The sequence below is a fragment of the Myotis myotis genome, unplaced genomic scaffold (genome assembly GCF_014108235.1).
Source record: "Myotis myotis isolate mMyoMyo1 unplaced genomic scaffold, mMyoMyo1.p scaffold_m19_p_3, whole genome shotgun sequence".
In the NCBI taxonomy this organism is placed as follows: Eukaryota; Metazoa; Chordata; class Mammalia; order Chiroptera; family Vespertilionidae; genus Myotis; species Myotis myotis.
In genome coordinates, this window is record NW_023416335.1 from 160,521,739 (window position 1) to 160,540,168 (window position 18,430).

Genomic DNA, 18,430 nt, shown 5'->3' on the forward strand with positions numbered 1-18,430 from the left:
CCCCATGGTTGGGGAGTGTGGGGACCGAGAGCCTGGATGAGGCTCACATCCAAACCAGCAGAAAGCAGAAAAACCTAAGCGTCAAGCTCCAACCCTCTCTAGCCCACCCTCCCTCTGCTCCCCTCAGCAGACAGCCAGACTGAGCGACATCGAGATCCATGTGTCAACCTCGAGGCAACCCTAAGTGCCAGCGGAAGAGAAAGAAGCCAAAACCTACCAATTTACCCGTTTAACCACTGGACCCCACAGCAACAGGCCGAGGAGGGGAGGAAAGGGAGCTCACGGCCACTGCCCTCCGCTGCCAGCATCCACAAGTCCACAAGCAAGCCCGGGCTCTCGGAAAGCTCGGGTGCCCAAAACTCCTTCCTTCCTGTTCTGCCCGCCGTGCACCGGGCACCTGGGGACGCTGCTGGTCCCCACTCTGCCGCCAAGAGAAGAACAAGAAACCGCTTCTCCTACCTTGTCGCCGCCTCCTCCTCTTGCCGCTGCCGGCGCTTCTGCTGCTGCTGTGGAGGGGAGGGGGGTGGCTGAGCTCCTCGTGTCCCCCTCCAGCGGTTAAGTTTATTCCTCTCTTTGGATAGGTGGGGAGCTCTTGGGGTTCCCCCGGGCAGCGGTGAGGTGTGCCTGGCCCAGCACCCCAGGCAATCAGATCCGTCTGCTCCTCAAGATTGCAGTTTGCTCTCTGCCTCTTTCCCTCCTCCAGTCACCTTTAAATGCATCTTTTACTGCAGCACCACATTATATTTGCAGATCATAAAATCCACCTCTCGCGCGCACCAAGACCGTCCTGACATTACTGTTTTATGACCTTGACTTATTGTGGTCACCTGGATAATATTTAAATCAACGTTATGGTCTCTCACTTACATTAAACCCGCCAAGAGACGTTCTAGAAAGGCTCTAGGAGATGAGTCAAACACAAAACACACACATCCACACACTCAGCCTCTTTAGGGAGGGGGTGTCGCTAAAAAAAACCACTAAATACAAAAACCACCCATTTGAGGATTATGATTCTGGAAATTTATTAGGATTTTTTTTTTCTCCATTAAGGAAGCTACATGCAAAAGATACAACATACAGAATATCTTTAAATAACACAACTGCCAGACAGGGACAGGGTGATACTGGGGGGGGGGGGAGGGGGGCGGGGAATCTGTCTTAGCTTCACTATGCTCTATTTTTAAATTTTTTGTTCCTCTGGATGGAAATTTTCAGATGTCAGTGAATGGGGGATGTGGGGTGCTAGGAGGGTGGGAGAAATGCAGAAAGCAGTACAAATACAAGACTTCAAGCAGATTCTCTGAGCGACTGGGAGGTAAGACATGGAGAGGGTTTGGTGGAGGCACTGGGTGCTACGATGGACATACAAACACTAGCCGAACTTCCCAAAACGTCTATTCTAAGGAGGAAATACAGCAAGAAAGGAGCAATTCTGACTGTGCTCTGTGAGATTACAGACCTTCTCTGGTTCATTTTTGTCCTCTTTCCCCCCTCCCCCCAATTGGGTGTATTCGACCTTAACTTCGCATAGAGAACAGGATGCTGTGTGTGAGTGCGTGGGTGAGTGAGGGGTTGACACACACACCAGTCACACTCCCACCCTTATCTATGCAGGCACGCCACACCCCAAACCCCTGCACCCCATTTCTCATGCTTTAGGTGGACGCATCTTCACAGCACGAACCATTGGTCCCTTGGAAGGAGAGTCTGAGGTCTTTGCCTTTTTTGCAGGCGCGTTGCATTTATACTCAGGGAGGGAAAAAATATACCACCAGGCACAAAGGGAGGAGGGGCGGGGAAAGGAAGAAAGGGGTGGGGGGAGAGGGGAGGAGGAAGGGAGGCCAAGGGCTCAGGTGAAATTAAAATTGGAAGTCAGTTCCCGGATCCGATTCTCTCGGTTCATTTTCTTGAGTTTCATTCTGCGATTTTGAAACCAGATTTTGACTTGTCTGTCTGTAAGGTTAATGGTCTTGCTAATCTCCAGGCGGCGCTCTCGCGTCAAATACATATTGAACAGAAATTCCTTCTCCAATTCCAGCGTCTGGTGTTTAGTATAGGGGCACCTCTTCTTCCTTCCGCTCTTTGCTGTCAGCCAATTTCCTGTGGTGTTTTCTGCCTTTATCTCCTCTGTTAAAAATAACATTATTTACATAAGTATCCCTGCAGAGGCAACCCCTCCAGAATGCTGCAGCCTTTGCCAGCCTGCTGTGGGGCGGCTGATGGAATACAGGGTAGCTGTTCTTGTTCCACAGGCCTGGCTGGTGGGGTCCTCTTGGGCTCAGGGCCCTTAGAATATCTTTGGGGTCTAGATTTACAGGGGAGAAAGACAGGAGGTTCTTGCCTCCAAAGGATTTAGTAAATTTAAATTACCCCAATCCACCTTGACCCAGCAGATTCTGAGTACTCCCCACTCCCTCAGCTTGCTCACCCTGGTGGGCACTTGAAACCTCACCAGGCCCTCCCTCCTCTCTGTTCCATTCCAGCTCTGGAAAAATCCAACCAGAAGGAAAAGCATTTTCCAGGCCCCAGACTGGGTGGCAGAGTCCATCCTGCTGGCTAGAGCAGTTCCCAGAGAGCTTTGACCCCTTTCAACTCAGTGGAGGGATGGCTCCCCATTCTCTGCAGCCAGTGGCCATTGCAGCTGTCCCATACCAGACCTCCAGTCCCTGCTCCCACCTGAAGTGCCACAGAATGACACTGTCCCATTTGATCTCCCATTGCCAGCTCTTCCTCTCCTGGCCATTTCCCCCGGGTGTCAACCGCTGAGGCAAGGGAACTTGTACAGGCAGCAGAGGTCAGGGGCAACAGCTCTGGGGCATGCTGAGAGGCCCTCGGACAACAGCCCTGGCCATAGGACCTAAGGTCAAGGGAGAGAGATATCCTGAGGAAATGCAGCCTCTTGGAAATGTCCTGCCTGGTCTACGTAGAGACGGACGCCTGCATGTATGTGTGTAGTATTCCTGCACAGAAGCATTCTCCTACACATATTATTTATTTATTGTTATTTATATAAGGAGATACTATAAGTAGAGTGTGTATTTCCCATTATCTTATTGATAGCTTCTCTCCCTGGACCATGTTCTTGCTGAAATGGACTGGCCTTACTCTTCAAGCAGCAAAAGAGATCTGGGCCATCTTTTCTAGGGAAAAACCCAGAGTCCAGAGACCAGAGATGGGCACCCAGCAAAGGACTCTGCGGATGGTCTGCACTCTGTCTCCCAAATGCCAAATGAAATCGCCAGCTTCCTGGATCTCATCTTGATGGGGAGGTGGGTGGGGGGCCCAGGGGAACCAGGAAGCACCAGAAAAACGGCAAACTTGAGGCTGTAGTTTAAAACATCCAAATGCCCTTCGTTCTGCTCCCACCTCTGCACCTGAAGCCTCCAAGTCAAATTATTGAAAGGCTTTTCACATCTAACTCTGTCTTGTTTATTTTCTTATTAGGTTTGTTGGGTTTTGGAGGAAAGGAAGAAATTACAAATGGTGAAGTCTGGCCGAAAGCCCTCTTGCCTCTGGCCAGGTGGAGACATCAAAATGGGAGAGGGGAGGCAAGAAGGGCCGAGGCAAAGGGCGGGCTGAGAGGGATTAGTTGGGGTGGGAGGACTTAGATTGTTGTGGGGAGGGCAGGAGAGAAAATGGAGCCTACCAGAAAGAGGGCAGTTTGAGTCAAGAGGTGGACTTATTAACCTTGACTTTGCTTTTGGTGGGGCTAGGACAGCTTTTCCTACCCTACATATCTACACCCCAACCAAGCTCAGGGTCTGAGGAAAGGGTATAAAATTAAACTTTCATGTTGCACCAATGCCACCATGAAGGCTTTGTGGGTGTGGGTGCCTCACTCTCCCCCTCACGCTCAATCCTGAACACACCTGATCTTCTGGCCAGAGTCTCCATGAGGTAATTTGCCAAGGCCACCTTTGCAGAGGAGAACCAAGGAGGGGAGGCTTAGCCCTTGCCCCCCCAAAAGAGAGAGTGTGTGTGAGTGTGCACAGGCATGCTGAGTGTGTGTGGAGCATGTGAGAGGGGTGTGTGTGAGTGTGACACAGGTCGCCAGGCGTGCGTGTGTGCCGCATCCATGTACAAAGCACCACAAAATCCAGGCTGCTCAGCTCTAACTAGTCCATCCGCCTCAACACCCAGGCAGCCCCTCTTATATACAGCGCCCAGGAGCCAGTGCTTTGGGGAGCAGTGTTATTCCCACCCCCTCCCAGTGGGGCCTTTCTGATGCTTTTGGCTCCAACTTTTCGGGGAGAGCAAGTCTCCTCCGCCTCACTCCACTGCTCCCGTTTCCTCCACGTTCTTTCTCCAGGTGTCAGAGAAAGGTCCGGAAGGCCTCCAGTTCCTGCGGCAAAAATGAATCTTGAACCCTGAGCTTGAACTCTGACTAAGCTTTCTCTCAAACCAAAATCACAATGCAAAGCAGCTAACGCCACACTTCCTTGCCATTCACACAGAAATTTCCCAACCACTCATGTGTAAGCAGCTATCAGAAACCAACGAAAAAAAAATTTAACCAGAGAAAAGGAAAGGAAAAAAATTAAAAGGGAGACAAAAAACTTACAACAGTCCAAATGCCCCTTTCCAACGCCATACCCAGGCTAGGCGTCTGGGGGAGGGAGGGACGCGGCGGGTAGCCTTTCACCTCCACCTCTTCCGCTCCAGCCCCGCTGCCCTAGGCCCCGGCCCGGCCCCAAACCGCAGGAGCCCAAACCACACGCACAGATGAGACACACAAACAACAAATCGCGCTTCACAGGAAACAGTTTTCAACTGGAAAAACACAGTATAAAGCGAAATCTCCTTTCTCCCCAGTCTTCCTTAGTCCCTGACCCAAGATCGCCATTTTAAGCTTTTTGCAAGCTTCTGACCTGAGCGGGGGACATCAGCCCCCACCAGGACAACAGCTTAGAGCAAGCAAACCAAACCCAACACAGGCCTGGGAGTGGTCACCCGGCCTGGGCAGCTGCAGGCGGTCCGCGGTGCGCGCCAGGCCGGGTCTTGGCGCCCACGTCCGCAGCCTGCCGGCACCTCCACTTGGCCGCTCACCTTCCCTGGCAAAGGACGCGCCTCCCGCCTGGCGCTCAGCAGACAGGAGTCGCAAACTGGGGTCTTATTCCCAGGACCGTCCAGGACCAGGGCCTCCTCGGCCCAACCTTCTCCCTTCCCCCCGCCCCGGGCAGGAAGACCAAATAACCAAGCATTCCAGCCGGGCCAGGGCCCAGGCGGCCTTACCTTTTGCTTCGTTATCCGAGGTGTCGGGGCTGGAGTCGGCGGCTTTGGCCCTCTCCTTTTCGCTCTCCAAGGGGCTGCCTTTGGAGCCCGCCAGGCTCTGCTCGGTCTTTATCTCATTGGGGCTGGGGGTCTGGCTGTCAGACTTGGGGGTCTCAGGGAAACTCACTTTGCCCCCGAGCTGGGGCGACTCCAGATGTTCGGCGCGCGGGTTGAGACTGGCCCGCTGCTCGAAAGGGGCTTCGAAGTCGTTGGTCCCGGCACAGTGGGGCGGCTTGTCCAGCGCGGAGTAGCTCGGGCTGGCGCGGTAATAGCTGGGCACGGGCACCTCGTGCTCCCCGAGGCAGGACTCTTGCAGGGGGTGGGAGTAGAGAGCTGCCTCGGGGCCACTTTTAGCCCGCTTCTCTGCGCTGTACATGCAGCAGACATTCTCCTCCTTGACACTGGGTGGGTAGGAGCAGGAGGACAGCGGCCTGCCAACAGGTTGTTCCAGGCGGTAGGCGGCTTTGGGGTCGCCCCAGGAGTCCAGCTGCGAGAGGTAGGACGGGTAGGTGTTGAGGGCGAGGTTGGGGCTGCTGCCCTCGTCCCTCTTGGAGAGCGAGGGCGTGAGCCCGCATCCCCTCATCACCCCGCAGTTGAAGTCACTCCCCGATTGCATATACATGCCTGCGCTCCGGCTAAAGCGCTCTCCTCCGCCGGGCGCAGCCAAAGGCTCCGCGTACGAGTTGGGAGTTACATTGCGAGGGCATGTCATTTTCAGAGAGAGGGGTTTTTAAGGAGCAATACTACGGCGGAGGAGCTGACATCTTTTTTTCCCCCCATCCGGGAGGGGGGGCGGTTCGAGGGGGCGGGAGGGAAAAGAAGGGAGGGGGGAATATCAGCTCCATAATTATCCGCACATTCGGTCCTCACCATGTGACAGCTAGACCAATGGGATTTGAAAATGGCCTTGATGATTCAGACGGCCGTGACGTCAGCGGGGTCAAGTTGTCGGCAGGCGGAGCGCGGAGCGTGGAGTAACAGCGCCACCTAGCAACCACCTCGGGGTAGGGGCGCCCGAGCACTTCACCGCGAACAAAGGAAGCGCCCGGGGGCGACAGGGGCAGGAGGAGGGTGGAGGGAGATTGGGCAGAGGTGGGGGTTGGGGGTGTCTAGGGAGAATGGGGTTTGTTTACCCGGGAACCAGCCTGTACTCCTGGGGAGGGGGGCTGGAAGGGGGGGAGTGCAGGAGAGACGGAGAGAGCGAGGCAACTCGCGGCTCAAAACAGTCAAATTCAAATTAAAAGGTCAAGACACCGTTCAGGTACTTCCTCCCCTCTCCTCACCTCCCTTTTCCTCTCCTTGGACTCTCGCCTCTGCTTCTTTCCTTGGGGTGGGAGTAGGGTAAGGTCCTTTGGCGGGAGAGGGCTCCAGTGGGCAGAGAAATGGAGAAAAAGTTAAGGAATCCCAAACAGAACTAAAGTTTCTGCTTTCCTGTATCCTCGTTTGGCCGCCGTGGCCTTTGGGACTGAGAGCTGGGGGACCGCCAGTCACGGAAGTTGATCAAGTTGCAAGTTCCCCTCGGAGTTGACAGGGAATCTCCAGAGGAGGCGAGGTCAGGGAGGGGTCCCCTCACTCCGGGGCTGCCTGGGGAAAGGAGGTTCCCGGGGAGCCAGGGTGGGGAGGAGGAAGCTGGTGGCCTGAGACAGGGTCGGACCCAGGAGCGCCGCCTGGGCCTGGCTGGGTGGGTGGCTCCTGGGTCACCATCTCGGGGGCAGGAAGGCTTTGGCCTTTGGGTGGGTTTGGTTGCTTCGCTCCAGGCCCCAGTGGCTCTCGCTTTCCAATTGACCTTGCTCCCACTAAGACAGGGACTATTCCCAGAGAGAAAAAAGGGACGCGCGGGGCCTCAGCCGGTTTGGGAGAGCTGCGTCTCACCCGGAAAACCAAGACACCAGGCTCGACAAAATCCTGCCCAGAGAATTGTCCTGTGCAGAGTGAATGAGTTGGGGGCATTTCTGGAAGGAGAAAAGGTTCGAGTCTATTCCTGCGGTTATTTTTCAATAAAGGGAAGCCAGAAGTAAGGGGCAAGTATGTCTGAAATAGTTCTTTTCGTTCCTCCACCGCCCTTCTCCCAAAGCGAACTAAACTCGCCACGCCTTCCTTAGGAAACGGAATCTGGAAGATAACTTGTTTTTCTGGTCGCCCCACATTCTCCCCTGGACAAGCCTCAGGTTTCTACTTTCCGAAGGGCTGGAGCCTGGCGGGGAAAGAGGACTGGAGCTCTGCGCACCGAGGCGTGGGGCAGTGAGGAGGCCTGAGCCGGGCAGCAAGAAGGGGACTTCGGAAATAAATCCGCGGGAATTCTCTCATCCAGTGGTCCAGAGAGAAGGCGCGGGGGTCCCTGAACCCAGGAAAAACTGGAGGAACATCTGTAACGTATGACTTGCTTGCAGGGCCAGCCAGCGGAGATTTGAAATGGTTTTGTGTTTTCCTTTGCAGAGGTCGCCGTGGGCTCGGCACAGGGGCTGGCCCAGGCAAGGTTAGGCTGTTTAGGCTCCAAAGGAGACGTGGGACAGCCGGGAGCATTCAATCCAGCGGGCCTTTTGTCCCACCACCCACCCCGAGGGAAACGGAGGAGACTTTATGGCCACTCTGTTTGCATTATCTGCATAAGTCTTTCCCCACCAGTTTGATCGAAACTGCTCGCTTTTACGAGGACCCAACGAAAATTCCCCGTCATATTTATCAGCCGGGGATAAAAATTTAGTATGGGAACTGATATTTCCTCATTTATGGGGCGATGAAATTAAAGACCAGAGCAATTGAAAATTATATGGCTTTGGGGGGTTCCCTCCCCCCTCTCTCACAGTGCCTTTATTTTCCTGCCTGGTGTGCCGGTCCCTGGAGTTTGGCGTCCCAGACCCCTGGCCTTGCTCCCTGTTTGGGGTTCTGGCTGGGCCCTCTCCCTCTGCTCAGGTGCCACTTGGCCACCGTGGCCTTTCCTGGTCTTGTTCTCGGTGTTGGGAGCTGGGGGCCTGCACAGAACGACGGAAGCCTCTGCCGGGCTAGGCTGCGATCGGGCTGGGGCAGCGGGAAGTGGAAGTTTGCAAGGAGCCTCACAGAGAAAGGGTCTGAGCTTAGCCTGGGAGGGGGTGAGGGAGGCTGAGGAGGAGGGCGAAGGAGACAAACTCCAGATTACCTCTCAAACCCAGCGAGTCCCTAGGCTTAACCTGGGGAAGCAGCGGGAAGGGAGTGGAGTCACTGGGCTTTAGGACCAGTCTCCCCCTACCAGCCCGACCCCCAATCCAAACTCACTCCTTACCTCACCCATGGGAGGGGATGGAGTTGCTCCGGAATCCTTGCCATTATTAATGGAAGTCATCCCCGTGGGACGAGGAACCTCCCGCCTGGACTCCCACTTCCTCACAAGAACAAATAGTGTTTAAAGTTGAAATAATTAGAAGTATGATAAACACGGCCCATTAATGAAAAAAGAAATCAAATTCATCAGCCTAAGTAGGACCCCCGGTGGGACAAATGTTTGCCTTTAATTACGCAGGATAAACGCAAACTCGGAGCTGTTAAACAGGAGCCCGTGCAGACGCAGACTTGAATTCAACTTGTAGGGTTTTTCAGACTTTGGAATTCTGCCCCAGTGGGGGTGATGGGAAGGAAGACTTGAGGGGTGAGGGTGAGGAGGGGGCAAGAGGAGCGCTTATGTGGGTCGGTCGGCTGTAGGTCCCAGCCCTGCCCCCCTTGAGCTCGGTCTTCCCGAGGCCACGAGCAAAGGCCGTTTCAGTCCTATTGTCCGGGCCTGGCGTTCAAAGGCACCGGAGTTGCCAGGGCCATCCTGCCGCCGCCAGGCGCCCACCGGCCCTGCTCCCCGGGGCCAAGGCCTTCAGACCTGCACCCCGGGGAACTGGATCGGGGTCCAGGAGAAGCCTGTGTTGCTGGAATTGCCGTGTTGAGACATTTCCCCAGCTCCCCAGGAGTACCAAGAGAACTGCGACTCTTGGGCTTCCTCTTTTTGCCTCCACTTGAGGATGTAAAAATCCAGGGGCTGCAGGCCAGAGAGGGGTTCAGGCTGCACCCACAACTTGACAAATCCCACCTACCCCAAGAGTCCTAGCCCCTTGTGCCCTTCTTCCCAGTACCCGGACCTTGGGAAGAAGGCAAGGAGGCAGGGCTGGGCCTCATGCCGCTGGAGGGACTGTGGGCCAGGGAGAGGAGGAAGGTGGTCCCGTCACATTCCAGGGTGTTTGGTGGGTTCCAGGGGCAGGCCGAGGGCTGGGGCAGTAGGGGTCTCCATGTAAAAATAGAAGAAAAATGGAGTGCTTAACAAACAGAAAGGAACCTCGGCTGGCTGTTTTCTTGGCTCACACCCTCAAAGCACCCCCAGAAACACCCTGATTTCACCAAGGAAAATTAGTGAAGTTTCTCTAAGAGGTTAGGGAAGTCACCTAGGAAATTCCAAAGGTGAAGAGAAAAAGGAAAAGGGTCTCTCCCTTTGCGGTAAAATAAAAAATAAAAGAGTGTGTGTCTTGAAATCTCATCAAGCAAAATAGAAAACAAAATCACACTAGTGGTGAAAATTGCAGGTTTTTTTCCTCTTGTTTTGGAGTCCCAGGTAAATAATTTTCCTTCCAAAACTTGAAGGAAAGATTTGCTTTTCTTTTTCGCTAACACCAGACTCTGCCTCGGCTTAATTGGGAGAAAGGAAATCCCAGACAAAATACAAATGCTCAGAAGCCCAGGAAACTGCTTTTCAAACAGGTATAGGGAGGGAGACGGGAGGCTGAGGATGCCTGGAGGGGCCTCTGGTCTCCCCGATCTCGCAGCCACTCCACCCGGGCAGCCAACCATTAGAGTCGCTCTCACATCTGGACCTTGTACACACATTTGCACCCCGATGCTATGGAGTTTACCAATTACACGTGTGTCTAAATGGGCTTCATTTTGTATACAGAGCCACAAATATTCACTTTTACCCAAAAATGCGCTTCCTGCAATCCCGAGTCCAGAAGTCTAACAGCCTGACCAGCATAACTGCTTTTCTCGCCTTTCCTTTCGGAAGGAAGCCGACCAATGCTTTAACTTTGCCTCCTGAATCAAATCGAAACCAGATAGCAAACGCGTCCAAGAGAAGCTTAGGGAGGAGGAGATGGGGTGGGAGGATGTGTGTGGGGGGAAGGCCTTGCTCCCCACTTTAATGGTTTGCTTCCAAGTTGCCCCAGTAGGTCGGGTTTCCAGCCAGAGCCAGGGCTGTGGTTGGGCCAGCTCACTCCGGTGAATTCCCGCTCCTTCCTTACCGGCTAAATTCCTTTTCCAAGATCTGTTTTTCATCATTTACCTCTTTCTTTCTTCCTTCTTTCCTTCCTTTCTTTCTTTCCTTTTTTTTCTTCTTTTTATTTTTTGCTCCCCTTCTTTCTCTGCATTTTTCTTCCCTTCTCTTTTTTTCTGCAGTTCATTATTTCCTTCTCCTTTTCTGATCCTTTCCTTTTCCTTAATTCATTGTCTTTCTCATTTTTCCTTCTTTCTTTCCTTATTATGCAATTTATTCTTTGCTCTTTTCTTTCCTTCTCAGTGCTTCCCTTCCTCTTGACCTTCTTCCCTAGCCTTTCTTGTTTGTCTGTTGCGATGGGCTCTGTGAGGGGAGAGGATCGGGCTCGGTTGGTCGCATCCCTCCCCAGCCGGCTGCTCAGGCTTGGAATTGACCTTCTCCTGCCTTCAGTCTTAACTCGGCTTCTCACAAGGGGAAGTGTAGGGCTGCGGCGGCCAGAGGCCAGGCCTTAACAGTCGCCATTAGAGGAGAAACTGACTCCGATGGCTCCCTGCAGCGCTGGTTCCAGGGCTCAGGTATCTTCATTTCAATCTCCCCAAAGGAGCCTTGTCCACCAGGCCTATCTTTTGAGAATTAGCTTCATCTTTGTGTTGACTTCCAGAGTTGAACAGCAAAATAACCTCAATTTGAGCCCAATTGATTTCCCTAAGGCTGCAGTCAGGGAAAATGGAGAAGTGGGGTTCTGTCAATCCCAGGTGATTCAAGAAGCAGATCCAAGGGCTCACTGCTAGGCTTAGTAGCCCAAGGCCATGTCCACTTGGGCACCTTTGTTCTCTGAGCTCCCAGACTGCAGCCCTGCTGGCCATCCTTCTTCTGTCTGGCAACCACTGCAACCTCTGGGCAAAAGGAATTTCTTTGGCGTTTTGGATTCTGTCTTTCTTCAAACCCATTGTGGACTTAGCAGGAGGCAGGGCTGTGTGTACAGAGACCCTCCCAAATCCCAAAATCTGTGGTCTGAATCAAGGTTATGGGTTTCCACTTTATGTAGTGGATTGAGGGTGTGTGTGTGTGTGTGTGTGTGTGTGTGTGTGTGAGAGAGAGAGAGAGAGAGAGAGAGAGAGAGAGAGAGAGAGAGAGAGAGAGAGAGAGAGAGAATGTTGCCTGCAGTCAAACAAGAGGGCATGATGGGGGAGGTCTGGTCCTGCTGACATTGGCAGTCCCCAAAGCTGGGTCCAATGTGGGCCTCAGAAAATATTGACCTCAATCTGTAAGCCTTATTTTGCCTTAGGCAGAGCAAGGCAGCTCCAGATACCCCCACCAGGACCCCAGAGCCTCTGTCTTCCCAACCTCCCCCAAATCTTGAAATTTCATTCATAGCAAAAACAAAACTTTAAGTTTTAAAAAAAGGGGAGGAGGAATCTTGTAAAACTTTTATGCCAAACAAAGTTATAAAAACTTCCGGGCGATGCCTTTTCCAAAGGTTTATATGAATAATAAAGAGTGTAGTCGCGTGCACAGGGTGCTGTGGGTCCCAGAGAAGGGAGGGTTCAGCAAACAGCATGATCCAGCCCTGGGGCACCAGAAAACCCCAGGGACTGCCCCCTTGAGGGAATATTGGCCCAGAAACGAATTGCCCTACAGATTCCTGAGAGAGGTTGGGAAAGGGAAGGGGTGATGCCCTTGACTCCCTTGAAGTTCAAAGTTCCTCTTTGCTCTGGAGAGAAAAGTCCTCTCTGCCTTTAGCCCTCTCAAGAAATTAGCCCCAGGCAGTCTCCCCCCCTCTGGGTGAGAACTGGCTCTAGGTGTCCCCAAGTCTGTTCACCTTTCAGATATCTGGTCTGCAGCTCGCAGAGCAGAGCTCCCAACCTCTCGTCTGGGACACCTCACAGCACCCATGGACTTTCTCTCAGAGGCTCCCAGTGGGCTCCTGTGAGCCATCTTCCTAGGGGCCCTGCCATCATCATTTCCCAGCAACCTAGAGTCTGAGTGACAAAGAAACCCCAAACCCAAGGCTGGACCCAACCCACTTCTCTTTTCAAGTCCCCCCAGGTTCCTCCTGCACCCCCAAAACCCATAGTAGGAGGGGGAGGGGCTCAGAGTGCGCGCTCTCAGCCCACACCACTTAATACCCTTGTAAACTCCCACGTGCGCTATAAACTTGGATTTTTACAACCAACATTCCTCCTTAGCTCCAGGAAACTTTGAACTCGGCCTCGGGTTTATTTACTGGGGGTGGGGAGTGGTGGCGGGGAAAGGGGGTTGGGGAGCTGGGAGCTGAGAAAGGCTAGAGAAGGGGGAAATGCGGGGCAAGGGGTAATGGAGCGGGGGTCTGGGGAGTGTTGGGGGTGCCAAGACCCGTCCACTACCGGCTTGTTTACTATTTAGGGCGGAAACGTTTTCTAACACAGGCCAGACTGGGTCGTTAAGGGCGAAATGAAACTGGGTTTAGAGGCGCGGGGGTGGGGTGGGGGGAACGCTTTATGGCGGCGTCTAGACGGGGATCTTTTGTTCCAGGGCAGCGCTGTGGCTGGAGGGGATTACCCGGAGAAGTTGAGCCCAGAGTGGCCCTGACAAAAGGGTGTTGGACATCCCCAGGGTCCGAAGGTGGGTTTGTTTGGGAGATAGAGAACCCCCCCCCCTTTTTTTCTTATTTTTAGAGGGTCGCCAAGGGCTGGCAGGTTCCTGGGCCTGGGTCAGAGCAGCTTTGTTTTTCTTTCACTATGACTCCCCCCACCCAGCCTTCAGAAATCCCTCCTGGAGTCCGGGACCTTTTCTGGGCTGCACATTGCAGGGAACGTGGTAGTTGAGGACTTAAAATATTTTTCTCCGAAATAGGAGTCTTTGGAGATTAATATCTTGCTTTATAACAGATTTGTTCTACAGAGTTATCTTCATGTTACTTTATTGGAAACGTGGCCAGCAGGCCAATCCTCCTGGATCTGACTAGTAGATAAACACCTAGAGAAGTCTCACACTCACGCACACACACTCATACACAGAGGGCCCTCAGCTGCATGCCTGCTGGTCACCAAACACTGCCAGTAGTTACACACCACAGAGGACACAGCCCTAGGTGTGCATGTGGTCAGGTTTACTTCATGCTACAGGGAAAGCATGCAAATGCTATTCTTTCTCATGTGTGCCCATAGGCACATTGACTTAAACATGTTTGTGTGTGGGCACATGGGGGAACTGTGGGGCTGCATTGCACATACAGCTTAGTTTGCAAATATTGTCTCAAAACCACATTTTCAGTTAGAGAGTCAGATACTTAAGCTGCAGGGATTTCAGTTATCAAAAAAGGACGATGGAGACTAGAAGCAACAGTCCATTGTCCTGGCACTTTTATCTTCCCTTCAACAGAATTGCATTGACAAAAACATTTTCTTTGAATTGCATAAGAGCAGTTCCAAAGAGGGGGAAAGATACAAGAATTGGCCTCAAATATCTGACCCCAAATAAGGAATGAATTTGTATTTGAGACGGCCAGAGTGCCCTCACTGAAAGTGCAGTGCGGAAAGGCCTATGGTTATCTTTATGCAGAAAAACAAGAACATGCATAGGCGTGGCCCACTGTTCTCTCAGGCCATCTTCACCAGTGTCGCACCCCAAGCCAACCTGTTAGAAAACAAGTCTCTGGGCCTTTCTCCTGGGGACACCAAGTGTATACACATTAGGGTGGCCCCAGCCTAAGATATTGTTGTGTCTGGAGGAGCCTGGCCATTTGTGCTTCAGGGGAAGGGCCCAGTCCCACCTTCCCACCCTCAGGGGCAGCTAAGGTGAGGAAAGGAAGGGGGCTGGTTTCTCCTCCTCTCCCCTCTCTCCTTCAAAATTGTATATAAAAAATCCAATACAGTCTTCTGAGAGAGAGAGAGAGAGAGAGAGAGAGAGAGAGAGAGAGAGAGAGCGCCCTATCCTCAACCCTGCACATTTAACTGCAACAGACGGAGACATCTGGCAGGAGGGCAGTGGAGCCAAGAAAATTCCTATAAATTTAAATTTGATGATGGTTACAATTAACTCCACAACAAACGTGTACTTAAACGGAAAGTATTGCTGGGCATTTGGACGCAGCTTGGGCTGCACGTGAGAAAAGAGAGCTTTAAGAGGAGCCACGGAATATTCTCAGCTTGAGATGGGGAGGAAGCTACCGCCACACTCAGGCCCCTGCCCTGGGAGAGGGGGTGGGGTGCAGGCCCACCAGCCCTGGCCTACCTCACCTTCACAGCCTGTCCACACCACCAGGGCTCTGCCCGCATGCCTCTGCCTCCACCTTGGGAGTATTGAGGGTTTTAAGAGGAGAGAGGCTAATAAAAGGGTCAAATAAAATCATAATATTGAACAGAATGAAATATCTTTATTTGCCACCATAAGAATTTCACAACAATCCCTCTGGGACAGAAGCAGGGTGGGGATTGCACATGTACACACACTCACGCACATGGAGAGAGGTGGGTGATTTGAATCTCATTCCAGGCGAGTCCTCCCCCTAACCCCTCAGGGTAGAAAGAAATGCTTGTGAAATTTATTTACAAAAATCCAGGCCCCAGCATGGGGGAGGTGCCCAGTCCCATCTCCCTACTGCTTCACCCACACCAATCTTTTTTTCCTTAAAAAAAAGGGGGGGGGGAGCAACAACTGCATAGACTATAGCTATAAACCCATGGAGTGGGGCACGACGTGGAAAAAAGGTTGGGAAACCTCAATGCACCCGTTAAGAAATGTAAAGGAGGGCTCTACACATTCACAGGGAGAACAGCTAGGCTCGGGCGGGGCCTGGGCGCAGACGGAGGTAGGACACGGACTTTGCACACCTAACACCAGGTCGAAGGTACGGAAATTCACAGCAAGGCAGGATCACATTCGGCTGCCCCCGAGCAGGGGGGCAGGGGGCCGGGGGCCGGTCGCCCCAGCAGTCTCGGGCCGCAGACGCGGCGTCGCGGCAGATCTGTTCACTCGCGCGAGGAGGGAAAGCGTTCGGTTCCTGGATCGCAGGGCCCCGGCGCCACGGCTCTCGCCCCTCCCCCACCGGCCCGAGCAGCAAGACCTCGTCGCGAGGTGTGTTTTCTTTTAAATAAAGTCTTGGCCTCGGCGCCGAGGGAGTCCACCCGCCGAGGGTCGGGCGCTTCCCGTCACCCTCCTTCCAGGCCGGGCCTGGCCCAGGGCGCGAGTCCGGCGGGAGGTGCGGGGGTTCCGGGAGGAAGTGCGGGCCACGGCGGCGGGGCCAGCCCTGGCCACAGTCCAGTTTTCCACCCGCGGAAAGAAGGCGAGTTAGAAAATCAAAAATAAAAATAAAATAAGATAATTTCCCCCTGTCCCTCTCCCCAGAAAGGGCCCGGCCTGCGGTTACAGCAGAGGGTTGCCCGAGAAATACTGCAGCCGGTCTCTGCTGAGTTTTTTTTCCTTCATCCTCCGGTTCTGAAACCAGATCTTCACTTGCCGGTCGGTCAGGTTCAGCATGCGGGACAGCTGCAGCCGCTTCTCCTTGTTGATGTACACGTTGAAGAAGAACTCGCGCTCCAGCTCCCGGATCTGGAATTTCGAATAAGGGCAGCGCTTCTTGCGGGTGCGGGGGGCGTCTGGAGGGGAGGGGGCAGGTGCGAGGAGAGGGGGAGAGAGACACGTGAGACCCGGACGACCCTGACCGCCGGGCGCCCGGCGGCCCCGCTCCCAGCCCCGCCGCGGGCCGCCCTCCCGCCGGGCCGGCCGCCTCTCCCTGCGGGCGCCGCGCTGGGGCCGCCGCGAACCCCCGCCGGGTCTGGCCGGTCCCCCGACCCGGGCCACGCGGGACCCCCGCCCCTCGGGCGAGAGCCCTGGCTGACGCAGTCTAGGGGGGAAGGCAGCCTGCGGGGGCCAAGTGCGCCCCGGCCCCATCCGCTCGGCCGCCGGCCCGGCCCTTCCCGCCTCCTCCTAGGGATTCGGGGAACCCACCGTCCCTCCCCCAGAAATGGGGGGCGGGGGGCGCGGAGAGCGAGCGCGCAGGAGTGAGAGCGGGACAGAGCAGCGGGAGGCGGGAGGCGCGAGCGAGCAGGGCGAGCGGGCACCGGGGGCACCCGAGCGCCGCTCCGGGGGCCCCGCGCTCCCGGCGCCCGTGGCCGCGCCTCCCTGGTCGCCGGGCAGAGCGGGCAGGGCGGGCGCACAGGCCGCGGGGAGCGGGGCACCGCCGGGACCCAGGCCTGGAGCCCCGTGGCGCCCGGAGCCGCCGCGCCCCGTCCCTCCGTCGCCGCTGACCCCGAGTGACTCCGGGTTCTGCTCAAGGCCCCACGACAACACAGTTTGAACATTTCAAAATTAGTTTTTTAAACGAAGTAGAGCAGCCCCGGCTGGCCTCTCCGGTCCCAGGTTCTGCTCCGTCGCCTCTCTCTCCCACCACTCCCCCTCTCGGAGTTTCTCCCTGTCTTTCCCTCGCCCTCCCCTTTCTCCCCCTCCACCCCTCCCCTCCCTCCCACCCCTCGGCAGCCCGGCTCCCCATCCTTCCTTAAATGCTCCTCTAAGTTCACGATCAAAGTTAATATTGCCCGCGATGGTGGCGCTTTTAAAAATTTCACAGACGGAGGGAGATAACGGGGAGGGGGGGTTCACCCGGCTTTTTCCAAAGAGCCCTTTTCCCTCCCTCCCCACCCTTTCTCCATCGTAAAAAGTCGAGTCGTTGGGAGAGAGGGCTTTGTAGGTTATAATAAAATCCTTTGAATGCTTATAAAACTCCACATAAAATCAGGCTGACCCAAAACACGAGGCCGTCCCCGTTCCCCTCGCCTCCCCCCTGTCCTCGCCCTCCCTCCCTCCCTCGCCGCCCGCCTGGTTCCCGGCCGCTGCTACCTACTGGGGGCGGCTCCCTTGGCCGGTTCCTTGGCCGCCGAGTGGGTCGAGCCGGACGAGCTGGGATTCGTGTTTTCCTCCTCGGCCTCGGCCTCGGCCCCCGCCTCAGCCCGGGACCCTAGTCCCGAGGCCGGGGGCACCTCGGGCTCCCCCTTCGCCTCCCCCTTGCCCGGGCAGGGGGGCTCGGCGGGCGCGTCGCCGCCGCCGCCGCCGCAGTAGGCGTTGTCGAAGAAGCGGTCGAAGGCTTGAGGCAGGACGCTGTTCTTGTTGACGGAGGAGTAGAAGCCCGCGGGGGCTGCGTGCGGGGCGCTGGGGTGGTGGTGGCCGCCGTAGGAGCCTTCGTTTTTCATGAGGATCTCGGTGACGGTGGAAGGAGGCAGGCACTCCCGGTGCATGAGCTCGTCGGCCGCCGCATAGCAGGAGGAGTAGCTGTTGCGGTGGTGCCACTTGCCGGAGGGCTCCAGGCCGTAGGAGACCTCGCGGACCGGGGGCACTTGGGCGGAGTAGGGGTAGGAGATCTGGCGAGAAGGGGCCTGGGGCAGGAAGGAGGAGACCGTGGAGAACTCGGGCATGTAGTAAGTGCAACTGGGCAGGTAGAGGTTGGAGGCGCAGCTCCCTCGCTCCCCGAAATCAGCGCCCCTGTCCTTGCGCGACGGCGAGCAGAAGTTGCCCAGGTTGACCGAGTTAAACATCGTTCTCTTCTCCTGCCGGCTCCAGATGGACGTTTTGGACCCGGTCTTGCGAGGGGGGAAAATTTGGGAAGGCGAGATGACGCGTTATCCGTCTTAGTCTCTCTCCCCGAGCACGTGATCCAAAGTAGATATTGTCATATATCAGTTCGGAGCACTTCGCAGACGTAGGAGGGGTTCTCTCTTAGGTAAGATGGGGACGTTCAGGCGATTGGTTTGCAAACACCGCAGAAACATTATGAAAATCAATTGCAGATTTGTATTCGTTTTTTCTCTCTCACTCTCCTCCTCTCCATTCCACAGAGCAAGCAAAGGAGGAGAGAGAGGGTTAGGGTGGGGTGGGCGGTGGGATGGGCAGGGGCGGTGGCTGGGAGGGGGTAAATGTATTTTTCCTAGCTGCTGCTCTCTTTTCCCGAGGATTGGGGGAAGG

The 18,430-nt window shown here is 55.0% G+C and overlaps 2 protein-coding genes across 2 annotated transcripts; both read right to left on the reverse strand.

Moving 5' to 3' along the window:
- Positions 1 to 996: 996 nt before the first annotated feature.
- On the reverse strand, positions 997 to 6,071 carry HOXC10 (homeobox C10). Its single transcript, XM_036301717.1, has 2 exons — positions 5,236 to 6,071; positions 997 to 2,130 (listed from the first exon to the last, which is right to left on the reverse strand). Exons 1-2 carry the CDS (start codon positions 5,984 to 5,986, stop codon positions 1,853 to 1,855), a joined length of 1,029 nt encoding a protein of 342 aa, XP_036157610.1. The 5' UTR covers positions 5,987 to 6,071; the 3' UTR covers positions 997 to 1,852.
- A 9,472-nt stretch (positions 6,072 to 15,543) lies between these two features.
- HOXC11 (homeobox C11) lies at positions 15,544 to 18,122 on the reverse strand. Its single transcript, XM_036301736.1, has 2 exons — positions 17,316 to 18,122; positions 15,544 to 16,071 (listed from the first exon to the last, which is right to left on the reverse strand). Exons 1-2 carry the CDS (start codon positions 18,001 to 18,003, stop codon positions 15,839 to 15,841), a joined length of 921 nt encoding a protein of 306 aa, XP_036157629.1. The 5' UTR covers positions 18,004 to 18,122; the 3' UTR covers positions 15,544 to 15,838.
- Between the last annotated feature and the right edge of the window lie 308 nt (positions 18,123 to 18,430).